The following is a 12,839-nucleotide window of genomic DNA, read 5'->3' as shown; positions in this document are numbered from 1 at the left end:
GGAGTACACACTCATATTGAAATGTAAATGTAATTTACATTTAGGGTCTTGAGGAGTAAGTATTCCCCCTTTCTTGCTGCTTTGGTGGCCAAAGACTGGACAGAAAGAAGGGAGCTGAGTCTATTGCTTCTTTTCCTACAGGCCGTTTCCACACACTCATTAAAAGTGGGCGAAAAGTCCTTTAGTGCAGTGAGGAAAACCATGTACTCAAGAACCATACTTTCTGGGCCTAAATCTTAGCTCCTTCACTAGCTAGGTGTATGAGCTTGGAAATTCACTTCCTATCTCCTTGCCTCAGACTCCTCACCTGTAAATTCTGGATTATGATAGTACCTAACTTAAAGGTGGTTTTGATGATTAAACGAAGAGCAATGAACTAGAGCAGAAACCTATATTGTAAATGCCTGTGATTTATAATGTACGTGTAAGTAGCTTCCTGCTGGCTGTCATGGGAAGACAGACCACTCTTCATAACATTTGTTTCCTGCTGGGAAAAAAAAGTTCTTCTTGTTGCAAAAAACATCTACTTACAAATGAGGTTAGGGCCAACTATATCCTTCAAAATTTATAAAGATAAGCACTGAGTAGTTTCCACCTCCCCCCACCCACTCTAGAGGAGACAACTTAATATATGTCAGATCAAATCAAAGTTATTTGGGATTAACCATCAGTAGGCATATTTTACATTATATTCCACTGGTTCCAATCATTACAAGCTGAATTAGAAACAACTTCAGCGTAAGTACCTGAAAAAAGGTATCCAGTACAAGTAGGAGCCTATTTTAAAAGCCTCAAGTAAGGTCATAAATTCTGTGATTCTGCAATAAATTTGAGGATTATTTAAAATCATAAATCATCTTCAAAAACAATGCCCTTGGTAACAATGAGGACTGAAAAGGGTATGTAGGCGAAGCAGTATCAATCTAGCTCTATTTTGGGAAAAAAAATTCTCTGGCACCTATGCTGTGTTCTCATGTGGAAGACCAGCAGTCAGCATTTGATGAGTAGCAAGTCTGATCAATATTCTTAGGTTTTTTTAGTTGAACTATTAAAAAGCAAGTGAAATCAATTTATTAACATTTTTGGAGCAGGATTTTAAAAAAAAAACATTTCCTTGAAAATTGGAAGACGTTTTTCTGAACTGCAAATAGGTAATATATTTTCTATAAAGATTGTAATCCCGAGGCAAGAGCATTTTAATGGTAGGTGGGCAGCTCTTTTACTTTTATAGCGCCATGATTGTATTTTAATGTCAGGGGACAGGACTTCCTTGCTCATACCTATTTCCCAGCTTCTTGTACTGCGCACCTGGCCTATAGTAGCCACTCGGTAAAAATCTGGACCAGGTACTGCAGGCAATAGAGGTGGGACCCTGGGAACATGTTTTGTTAGAGACGTGTTTTTCTAACAATGACTACAGAGACCTCTGCTGGCAGATATTGGGACTACAATTCAGGATTAGAAAGAAAAAGCAGGAATGAACGGAGCAGAGGTGAATTTCTCAATTTTTCATTTCTTCCTTTGTCCATATTCTGTCATAAAAGCCCCCTCACTTGTGGTACCTAGTTTGACTAGGATAAGGTAATTACTAAAACTAGGATAAATGAACAACTTTCCTTTGAGGTGACTGGGAAGGGTATCAAACTTAAAGAGAAAGTAAAAACACTGCTCGTGGAGAACTGGGCTATGATTAACCTTTCTGTGAACATCTGACAGCTGGTAAGTTATTGAAGGTATACCTTCCAAAAAAGTTTAGAATAGGGACCTGGTGAGTGAAATTACTATGGTCTGTTAATGTTGTTAATTTTGAGGGTTTGTTAATCTGGTTATTCTGAAAGTCATACACTTTATACAAATTCTAAGCATCACTTAATATCTCCCCAAGTCTGTTTTCCTCTTTGTACTGTCTTCACCTTACCTATGATAGGTTTACTGACTTACAAAAGCAGTCACTAGTTATTGCTTGGGTTTTGGGGAAGAGAAAATGTTTTGCTAGCACTTCCTGACTTCCTCATTCTTCCCAGTTCTAGATATTTTAGAGATTTAGATTTAGGAGACTGTGGTTACTAACACGGTCCTAGAGTGACCTCTTGCTGCATGGTTTGTACATGAGCCTACAAGCTCAGTCCTGGATGCCAGTGAATTGTCAAGACAGAAACCTCTGTGGGTGTGAAAGGATATGCATTTGTAAATGCATGCATAAAATGAATGACCCCGTTAAGTTAATGAACTTAACTTTTTAATGTTTCCATATTCTGTGAAGCTATTGGCTTTCCCATTATCAAGCAGTAATAGAAGTTTCCCTCTCCAAAATCAATTCTATGAGCTTGTGAAATAATCTATCAATTTGTCCTCTTAGATTCTGTTTAAAAAATAACATTTCGCTTTCCTAATCAGATACATTCTGGACATTATATGCAGGACTATTGAATAAGCAAAAGAATTTACATTTGAGGAGTGGCAGAGTTCCCTGTGGGGTCCATGACTTGAAATTCCATGGTATCTGAATTTACTTCCAAAGATGGGTTTATGACGTAAAGAACGGTCTTACTGTTTAAGTCCTTTTGGCTAAATTTCTCATGGATAAATTCACCTACAAAAAAGAAGTAAATGAGTTTCACTGGTAATCAAATAAAATATTAGGTAAGAGCTGATACAATTTTATGGCTATTTTATTTCAAACTCCTCTTTAAAAACAGCCAAAGTATATTTTTTAAAGAAATTAATAAAATGTAACTATCTTAAAATTCAAATTCAATGAACTTAAATTAGGCTTCCAAATTACTTTGTCTCAGAAATATTGTACCTTAAATATGAAAATAGAGAGGGAGTAGGAAGATATAGTAATAAAATCTAAAATTGTGCCATCCTGTTTAGTGACATATTGTAATCATTGTCTTCATAAAGCAGAAATAAGATACTATCCAGAGAAAACTTACACCAAAAAAATTGTTTTTAATGAACTTACATCACCTTGGAATTCATGATACAAAAAAAATGAGTCACAAATATGAATTTGGTCCTGACAATGTGTGTTCCTGTCAATATATTACAATCTGGTTATTGAAAAAAAAATTGTAAACAATAAACAACTATGTATCAGTATTTAGTTCTCCCACTCAAGATGAATTTAGGAAAACACAGCTTCAAACACTCTTTAGCACCGATATTGATTTATAAACTGCATCTATCAGGAAGCCCTGGGGAGTGTTTACCAAATGGGTCTGCACTTAATTAAATTACTGTCTAGCATTGCCAGCCACTGGGTATTTTAAAATGAGCAATTACAAGGAGTAAGGAAGGCAGTACCTGTTGTTGTATTCTCCAGATGTCCATGTTGGGGGCCTCGTAAAATCTTAAAGATGATCTGATTGTCATCAGTGTCGGGGTCCGATGCCTTCAACACGTGGGAAGTGATGTAAATCCCATAACAACCATTTTTCAGGATCCCCACTTGAGAAGGGGAATGCAAATGTGTGATGTGGGGGGCTGCTTTGTCCACCTGGTCCACCTGCATGATCAATAATTACACACAGTGTTATACAAAGGCTTCTCATCCCCAAGCAACACAGGGCTTTAATGGTTCAACAATGACAAACTCTCCCGAATTTCAGATTCCTTATCCTCCTCATTGGTTAATTTCTGCTGAAAACGATCTCATTCACAATATTCTCAGCAAACATCATTGTGCCTGGAAGAGAGGCCAACTTTCTACTGTAAACTTTGACCCAGCTTTATTTATTTGTCCACCGTCAGACTACCCCATTAGGACCTAAGCTCCCTGAGGGCAGACACATGTCTTTTTCTCCCCAACTATTTATTCCCTGCACCTGGCACAATGCCCAGCTATAACAGAAGCTCAAGAAATACTTGTTGAATGAATACATTAAAACTGACCCAAGAATTGTATTGCAAACTTAATATTAGTCCTACAGAAGGATTTCCCCTTTTTCCCAGTGTTTGGTGACTTACAGAAAAACACATGTAAGGTTTTACAAATGCATTGAACATTTTTTTTTTCTCGTGTCATTGTTAAGATAGCAAAAACGTTGAGTAGAAATAAAAATACCTCAGTTAAAAAAGTGAAAAGTGCTTATCTATAGGCATTTGCATATTTGTTTTATTGACAGTGAGAACCGGATAACTAAACAGGTAGACTCAATCTGTGAAGATTGTGATGGGCAATTACTCATGAGTGAAAGAGATATATAGGTTCAAACACTACAAAGGGCCTCATTCAGGTATCGTATGGAGCTCAGTCCCTCTTCAAAATGACTCTTATAGGTTAGGGAGGGAACATTTTAGGATGAATTAGCACAATTCATCACTGATACCACAAAAGAGGTACAAGAACACTTGTACTTCCCTTCACTCCTAATCATTCAAATTTTAACTTTATTTACCCCAAATGATCCTGTTGTAATTCTACCAAAGAGTGTCAATAAGACTATATATATTTTTGTGTATGATCATGTGATAAACTGCTATTCACCTATTAATAAGAAAAGGAGGTAGGATAAACTAGTAAAATTCCCACAATTCAATGTTAACTGGTAAAAAACAAAAAACAAAACCCAGCAAGTTGCAGAATAGGAGACAACTACACTACCATTTTTGATCAAAACAAATACGTATATATGTTCATACAGACATAGACAAAATTCTGGGAGTATTTGCACAAACCTGTTCATTTGTCTTGGGATGAGGAAAAATTACCGCTTCTCCTTTGAGTATTTCTGTATGGAATTTTGTAACAACCAAATATTATTTTTCCTTTTAAGTTGGCAAGCTGCTTTTTGATTAAAGAACATAATCATACCTCATGTTGGTAAATGTTTGGAAAAACAGACATTTTTATATTTTGCTGGTAGAAATTCAAATTAGTGAAAATTTTTTGGAGATAAATTAGACGTATATGTATATTAAAAATGTGCACATACTGTGATCCAAAATTTTCAGTTTTTGAATGTATCCTACAGAAATACATGTGTACACAAAAATATATATATATGGATGTTGACTAAAATATAATTTGTAATAGCAATTAACAGAAAATTCCATAAAACATAAAAATCCAACAGGGGATTTATAAACCATCTCTGCCTGAGATTGAGTGCCATGCAGCCTTTAAAAATTGTGTTTTCAAGGAAGATTTAATGACATGCGGAAATTTTTATGAGTGGAAACAGGCAATATGCATAATAGTACATATAATATCATCCCTTTTTTATTGCAATAAAAGAATGCAAGGAAGCCACTGACAGCAGTAGGATGATGAAGGGTTATTTTTTTGTCCTTTTCTGTAGTTTATGAATTCTTTACAACAATTATTTTATAAGCTGAAATAGCAACAAACATTTTCAAAAGTTAGTCATTTTCCTCTCCTAAAAAAGTATGGATGGCTCCCTCAGAGCTGTGAGGTTGGGTGGGAGGTGGAGGGTCAAACACTTATCATGGCCATTGGGGGAGAAGCTCCAGGGTGACTAGTAGGAAGGATGGTCAATGTCAAGAGAGGAAAAATACAAATACTTCAAGCCATGTAAGTAATCCTCAAAGTTGGTAAATACTTGAGTATAGGGATTTTTTTATGTTATATTTTCCTTAAAAATAAAAGTATTACAAAAGGAATAAATGCCTGTTGTGTTCATTTGTTTTTAAAAAATTGTTAATATCTACACTCCGGTTACATGGTCCCCTGTTGTGTCTTCGGTCCTACTTTGTGTTAAAATCTATTCTAGTCTTATTAAATTTCTAGTTTCTTCAAAAGCAGGTCTTTTGGATCAGTATAACAGAAGCATTTTAAAATATTGGAGTATAAGACATTTTTTTAAAAAGGCTACATCCTTATGATCACTTGTGTTGGATTTACTAAAAATCATCTCACACTTGCCTAAACCTTAGAAAGCAGTGCTGCTGGTCCTTTCTCCCTCACCCCCACTCCCATTGTTTCCTTTTAAGAAAGATTACAGGAATCATTACACCAAGACTCCAGAATCTTGGTCAGATATCTGGACAAAACTATATTCAAAAAGAAACATGCATCACTATGTTCATAGCAGCACTATTCACAATAGCCAAGACATGGAAGCAACCTAAATGTCCATTGACAGATGAATGGATAAAGAAGATGTGGTATACACACACACACACACACACACACACACACACACACACACACACACACACTGAAATACTACTCAGTCACAAAGAAGAACGAAATAATGCCATTTGCAGCAACATGGATGCAACTAGAGATTATCATACTAAGTGAAGTAAGTCAGAAAGAGAAAGACAAACACCACATGACATCACTTATATGTGGAATCTAAAATATGACACAAATGAACCTATCTACGAAACAGAACGAGACTCACGGACATAGAGAACAGACTGGTGGTTCCCTAAGGGAGAGGGGTTGGGGGAGGGATGGAGTGGGAGGTTGGGATTAGCAGATGTAAGCTATTATATATAGAATGGATAAACAACAGGTCCTACTGTATAGCACAGAGAACTATATTCAGTATTCCATGATAAACCATAATGGAAAAGAATATTTTAAAAAAGAAGAAATGTAGATATATGTATAACTGAATCACTTTGCTTTACAGCGGTAATTAATACAACATTGTAAATCAACTATATTTCAATTAAAAAAAAGACTGCAGAATCTTGGTCAGATAGACATGATTTCCTACAAAATGAATGTCAGATTAGTGCCTGCTGGTATTGGTTTTGTGTTTAAATCCAGTAGCTTTGCCCTCAGTTACCCAGGTTGGGACCATAAGAGTAGTGCCCCCATGCTTAGTAGACCTATTTGGACCGATTCATCACTCAGTGGTGGTTGATGTCTTATTGTCTTGCCAGAAAAAGCTTTTAAAACCAAGAGACTGAGGAGGTCACTCTCCTGCACTGCTGGAGGGGTCAGTCATTTCCTAAATTGTTTGACTTCTTGGCTCAGAGACACCAGGAAGTTCAGGGGAATTATGGGAGAAAGTTTGAGGCTTTCCTTGTGAGGTTTTTTGTTTGTTTGCTTGTTTGCTTTTTAACACACAAGGCAAGGAAACCCTTGTACTTTTAATGAAAAATCTTTACAACATGTATTGAATATTTCCCTATCAGTAAATTCTACAACTTCCAAGAGATAACTCTCCTATGATAACCATGTTCTTTAAGATATTTTTGGTGTTGGGAGAAACCTGATTTAAGTTCTGGTACTCTCTTCAAACTGTACCCCCTTTTCCCTCTCTGTTCTGGAGTGTAGTGCGGAACTCTTATGCCTGCACTCAGAATTAATAACTCCTACAAATTTGCAACCAAATAGACCAGAACATTATTCCAGGTTGGGCAGTACAGTGACATTTCTCTACATTGTGTGTGGGGGGGGTCAAGGGTCAAGAAAAAGATACTAACAGACTGAAGAGTGGGATGAAACTAACAACAAGTAAAACATAATTTAAAAAGAAACAGAGTAATTTTACTATGTACAAAGTACTTCTTACGTACTGTACCAATATTATCAACACCTTCTCTTTTCTCCCAGTACATCATAATTTCATTCTACTTTCTGGACCTCCCTCATGCCAAAGATTCATCTTGTATCCACTCCATGTTATCATAACTCCCCACCTTCCTCCTCAGATCCCACCTTAGATAAGACTGTGATGGTTAATTTGATATGTCACCTTAGCTGGGTTTGATGTCCAGTTGTTTGGTCAAACACCAGCTAGATGCTCCTGTGAAGGCATTTTGTTTTTTAGATGGGACTAGTATTTCGATCAATTGCCTTTGAGTCAAGCAGATTACCCTCTATAATGTGGGTGGGCCTCATGCAATCATTTAAAGGCCTTAAGAGAAGACTGAAGTCTCTTGAAGAGGAAGGAATTCTGCCTCCAAACTGCCTTTGGACTCAAGACTGTAACATCAACTCCTGCTGGAATTTTCAGGCTGCTGGCCTGCCTTGCAGATTTTGGATGTGTCAGACCCCACAATTGCATGAGCCAATTCCTGAACATAAATCAATTGAATCAATCTTTCCCTTTCTCTTTTTCTCCCACTCTCTCTCTCATAATCTATATGTATATAAATTATATACATCCTATTGGTTCTGTTTCTCTGGAGAACTCTAAGACAGAGATGAAAGAGCAAGGGAAAATTATTATTTTACATAATCAGAATGTATCCTGAATTAAGAGACAGATTTACATCTTTTTTTTGCTGTTGGTGGAAGTGTGTAGAACAGGGTGAACTATATCCAAGGAGACTGGATTCAAGGCTTTGAGAGCCAGAACATACTTGATGTGTTTTGACTAAAAAAGAAACACACATTATGCCCTCCAAGAACCATCGTAACAGTCAACACAACTGTGGCAGCGTAGTACCATAGAAAGGACACAGCATCGGGGAAAAAAGGCTTGAGATCTTTCATGTGTGTTTGACCAAATTATTTAACTTTTGAACTCCTGACCATCTATAAAATAGAGGTAATAAAACTTAGTTCATTGGATTTCTATGAAAATTAAATGAGATTTATGGAAAGCGGGTCCAACCTACAGTTAACACTCCAAAAATTGTAGCTGCTACCGTTATTATCCCCACCATTAATACATGTGTAATATTGATGCTGCTTCGTAAGTCTCCATGTGTTTACTTGAAAACCATTAAAATGCCAGTAGATAACACAGAACAAAAGGCATCAACATAATAGTGTAGTTAGATGTTATAACAGTAATTACAAGAGATAGAATATCTGATGTATTTCAGGCAATATGCTAGTACCTTGGATACCTAATCTGATTTAATTCTCACCGTAATGTGTAAGGATTGTTTCTCAAAGAAGGCAAAGTAGAATCAGAAGAGTCAAAGAACTCTTTTAAGGTCACACAGCTATTAAAATGTTTAAAACAGAAATTCCAACCGAAGTGTGTCTGACTCCAAAGCCCGTGTTCTGTGGTCCTTTCTGTACCACCACTGACTCCAAAGGCCAGTCATTAGCCTGTACACAGGGAGCACAACTGTTTTGTTCATATTAACATGCCTGGCGCCTTCCTTAGTGCCTGGCACACTGTAGACACACGCTACACATTTGAATGAAAGAAGGAAGGAAATAAGGCAACAGTTCTCCTGGAAGTCGTTCTCTCCACATCTCTGGCTAAGGACCATGTATTTGTCATACTTGCCTGGATGGTGAATGAAACAGGTTCTTGCCACCTTCTCCCATCCACAAGAAAGCCTTGGTTTGTCCCATCCGTGGCCACAAAAGTAAAGCGGTCGGTGCGAGAGTGCCCTCCCGAGTGCCTGTAGGTCACATGCCCGCTGTCCACGTCCAGCTGAGTGAAACTGTGTGAAAGCGGCACTGTCCCCCGCAGGCAGAGCTGGCCATGTCGTGGAAGCTGGGCCAAAAGGAAGGTGAGGTTCTCCGCTGGAGTGTCAGGGTCGGTCAGCTGAAGGAGGTCAGGGGAGAGGAAGCCCGTGGCCCCTTCAGCCAGTCTCAGCCCCTTGTTCCTGGTCACCACGGGTAAGGCTGTGTCCACAGTCTCCAGTGTGATCTCAAACACCCCGGGCTTGGTCTGCAGTCCATTGCTCACGATGAATCTGGCAAAGAGAGGCAAGGCAGCCTTCAACATGGATTCTTGTGTCACCATCTACTGGAATGAAATGATAACAATACACACCTTTACTAAAGGATATGTCGTGTTGGGACGCAAATGAAAACTCAAGGGCGGATCTTTCAGGAGGACACTATTCTATCCATTAAACCAATCACTAGGTAATGCACAAATGGACCATTCTAACTCCCAAAGTATTTTTTCGTCAACATTGATGGTAACTCACATGATGGGACAGAGCGTGCCAATGATATTTCTCAGGCTTGTCAGTACTTAGTGTAATTCCTTGCCCCAAATAGGAATTTCACATCCTTTCAGATCCACTGGACTAGTTTGAAGAGTACACTCATTTTATATATTTAGACTTTTGCAACTGTATTTTTTGGTGAGAATTTAATAAGCTAAACTTTTTTTTTTAACATCTTTATTAGAGTATAATTGCTTTATAATAGTATATTAGTTTCTGCTTTATAACAAAGTGAATCAGCTATACATATACATATACCCCATATCTCCTCCCTCTTGCGTCTCCCTCCCACCCTCCCTATCCCACCCCTCTAGGTGGTCACAAAGCACCAAGCTGATCTCCCTGTGCTATAATAAGCTAAACTCTTAAGACGGATCTTTGGAAGCTCATCCAGTAAAATGCTGAGTAGGCTGAATTTGGCTAATTCACTCAATTCATATACTTTTCTTTGAGTTTCCACATTTGCCCCTCACAAGATATGGGGGAGCGCCATTAGACAATGATTATCCCCTGCTTTAAAGAAAAGAAAATTAGAGCACAAGGGTTCAGAAACGTGGCAGGAGATCATAAGACTGGTAGGAGACAGAGCTGGCACCAGAACCCAGGTTTTCTGACCTCACAACTTTTGCTCTTGCAGAGTTTTTAATAAATGCTGGTTTAACAGTCCACTAAGAAAGAGTTGTGGTGCCTGAGTACCACTGCAGACCTACAAAGAGAAAACTGAAATGATACAAATCCAAGGTGAGCAAAATCTTTCTTACAATCGCAGATTCTGTGATACCATAATGTGCTTCTGATTATATTGATCACTAAATCACATTCCACCCACGACTGCCAATCTCAAAATTAAACTAATTGAAATGATCTTTAGAACATTTCAACATGTAATTTCTATTTGAAGGACAATTGAGACCATCATGAAATTAAGCCCACAGAATGCACTATTAAAACTCCAGCAAGTTAGGAAATCACTACTCAAATGGAACTGACACATTCACCGTAGGCCAAAGAAATGTACTTTGAAATAATCACAGAGTTGTGTCTATTCGTTTTTCTCCATGTACCAGGTGCTTGAAATATTCATGGGGGAGAGAGATACTCTTATATTCCACGGATGTAAACATGTCTAAAACTGTTGCAGTGGCGTATAACATTAAATTATATAATAATTTTCTTTGGAGGTTCTTTTTCAAAACTAGAGAAGATATGGGGTTTATATTTACTTTACTAATCTGACAAATGTGACTACCAAGTTTTTCATTCTTTACAAAATGTGTCTTATCCTTCAGGGTTGGAGGGTTGATGCTTTGCTTTTGAACATGAGGGAACGTGAAACCAGGTTGTGTGGGCGTCATGAATCAGCCAGCCTGCCTGAGGCGAAGGACTCAGGGAAAAGAGCAGCTGGAGAAAAAGTAAAAGAAGATGAGTTTGGCTGATACAGATTTTGCTTTGAAGGCTAGGCTAAAATTTTTGAGCTTTCTAATTATCTAGTTGATAAGACTGCCTACGAGGAAACTGGGATGTGATGCATAGAAATCCTTGTCTAAAAAGTTAAAACTGCTAAGTGAAATACTACAGATAAAGCACATTTTTGACATTTCACACACCTTGCCTTGTAAAGAATATAACCTGGTTTTGTCCACAGCATTATTTTTACAGTTTGAAAAAGAATACTGAATTAACTTTAGAATTGTAGATTGAGCAAAATCACATAGTTTCCTTAAAACGAACCAATATGTTTGGATAAATATATTCTAAGCAAAGAGGGCAATTTCATTGCTGGATCATGAAGTGTTTGCAAACTTCATTATTTTTTAAAAAGGAAAAAAAGCACACCTAGAAAAATATTTGTGTGTGTACTTCAACTTTTTACTCTTTAGTCACCTTGACAGTTTCAAAGATCAAGTGATATACATTTTTTAAGGTACAAAAATCATGGTCTGTTTCTCAGGGGAAGCTTTTCATGGAATTATGCCTTTATTCCATTGTTTTCCTGTTAACTTCTTCATGTTTCCTCCCTGGAGCCTATCATCTGACCAGAGGTAAAATAAGGAGACTAAGCATTCCCTCAGGGCCTCCAATTTCTCCTTTTTTCACTTAACCCCTCCAGAAACACGTTTCATGCTTCCAACTTTGCCCTCTTTCACAATAAAGTGGCTGTCTATTCCCTACCAGTTCCCTGTATCAACACATGTTCTTGTGGAGAGTTTTAAATTAGCCATTTAGAGTTGAGCAAAAATTAAAGCCAGAGGACATGTATTTCTAGTATTAGCATTAATTGTGGAATTGAAGTCTTTGTGCCCCATTAAAAGCAGGTCAAAAATACTGGTGGAGAAGGAAGAAGAAGGAAGGGGAGGGAAGGGGAGAGAAGGGGAGAGGCAGCCATCAGGAGCAAGGAGGTGAAGTGGGAGCCCCAGCGACTGCCAGGGGCTCATCAGAGGCAGTCATTTTGAGTATCAGATTCTGACTTTCTCCCCTGGAGACTGAATTCCAAAAATGCCCAACAAGGTCCTCCAAGCTCCGTCTCGAGGCGGCCGCATTTATCCGTGTGTGTGTGTGACCCGTGTGGGGGGCACTGAAGTTTTCTCACGACCCAGGAAGTCCATCTCAGACTCCTCCCTGCCTCTAACGGGCATTTGACCGTGTCGGAAATCGGCAGCCTGCCATCAGACAGATGGGAATGAGGGCGAGCGGGAGAGGGACCATGCAAGAGTAAGAAATATGTTTACTGAGGCCAGCGTTCCCAGCTGGGACCCCAAGGCAGCTGTCTGCACTGACTGAAAGCTAAGAAGCCAGTAGGGAAAAGGACACAATGTCTCAACATGACTGGATCACACACATCATTCCACCTTCACAAGTAACAATGCAAACTACTCCCAGGCAGAGAACATTATCAGAGAGAGAGAGACAAGGTGGATGGTCATGGTTGGCTTCCCAGTAAAAAAAAAAAAAGCCTAACAGAACCAGTGAGACAAGGTCAGTGCTTC

General features: G+C 38.3%; 1 protein-coding gene across 9 annotated transcripts in view; it reads right to left on the bottom strand.

Annotated features, from left to right (window-relative positions):
- FREM1 (FRAS1 related extracellular matrix 1) overlaps positions 1-12,839 on the bottom strand; it is a 201,237-nt gene that overhangs the window by 63,096 nt on the left and 125,302 nt on the right. For 5 of the 9 annotated variants that reach the window (XM_082401541.1, XM_082401540.1, XM_082401544.1 and 2 more), the window contains exons 25-27: positions 9,177-9,591; positions 3,310-3,511; positions 2,449-2,593 (exon numbers count right to left, since the gene is read on the bottom strand). In XM_082401541.1, the coding sequence (XP_082257667.1) occupies positions 2,449-2,593; positions 3,310-3,511; positions 9,177-9,591 (762 nt within the window). Of the gene's footprint in view, positions 1-2,448; positions 2,594-3,309; positions 3,512-9,176; positions 9,645-12,839 lie in introns of those variants that run through there. The other 4 variants (XM_082401548.1, XM_082401549.1, XM_082401545.1 and 1 more) reach the window with 4 other exon arrangements.

Source organism: Balaenoptera borealis, assembly GCF_965194805.1.
Source record: "Balaenoptera borealis genome assembly, chromosome: 8".
NCBI classification, from domain to species: domain Eukaryota; kingdom Metazoa; phylum Chordata; class Mammalia; order Artiodactyla; family Balaenopteridae; genus Balaenoptera; species Balaenoptera borealis.
The sequence above is the reverse complement of the archived record's forward strand: the minus strand, read 5'-3'. Positions and strand labels throughout refer to the sequence as shown.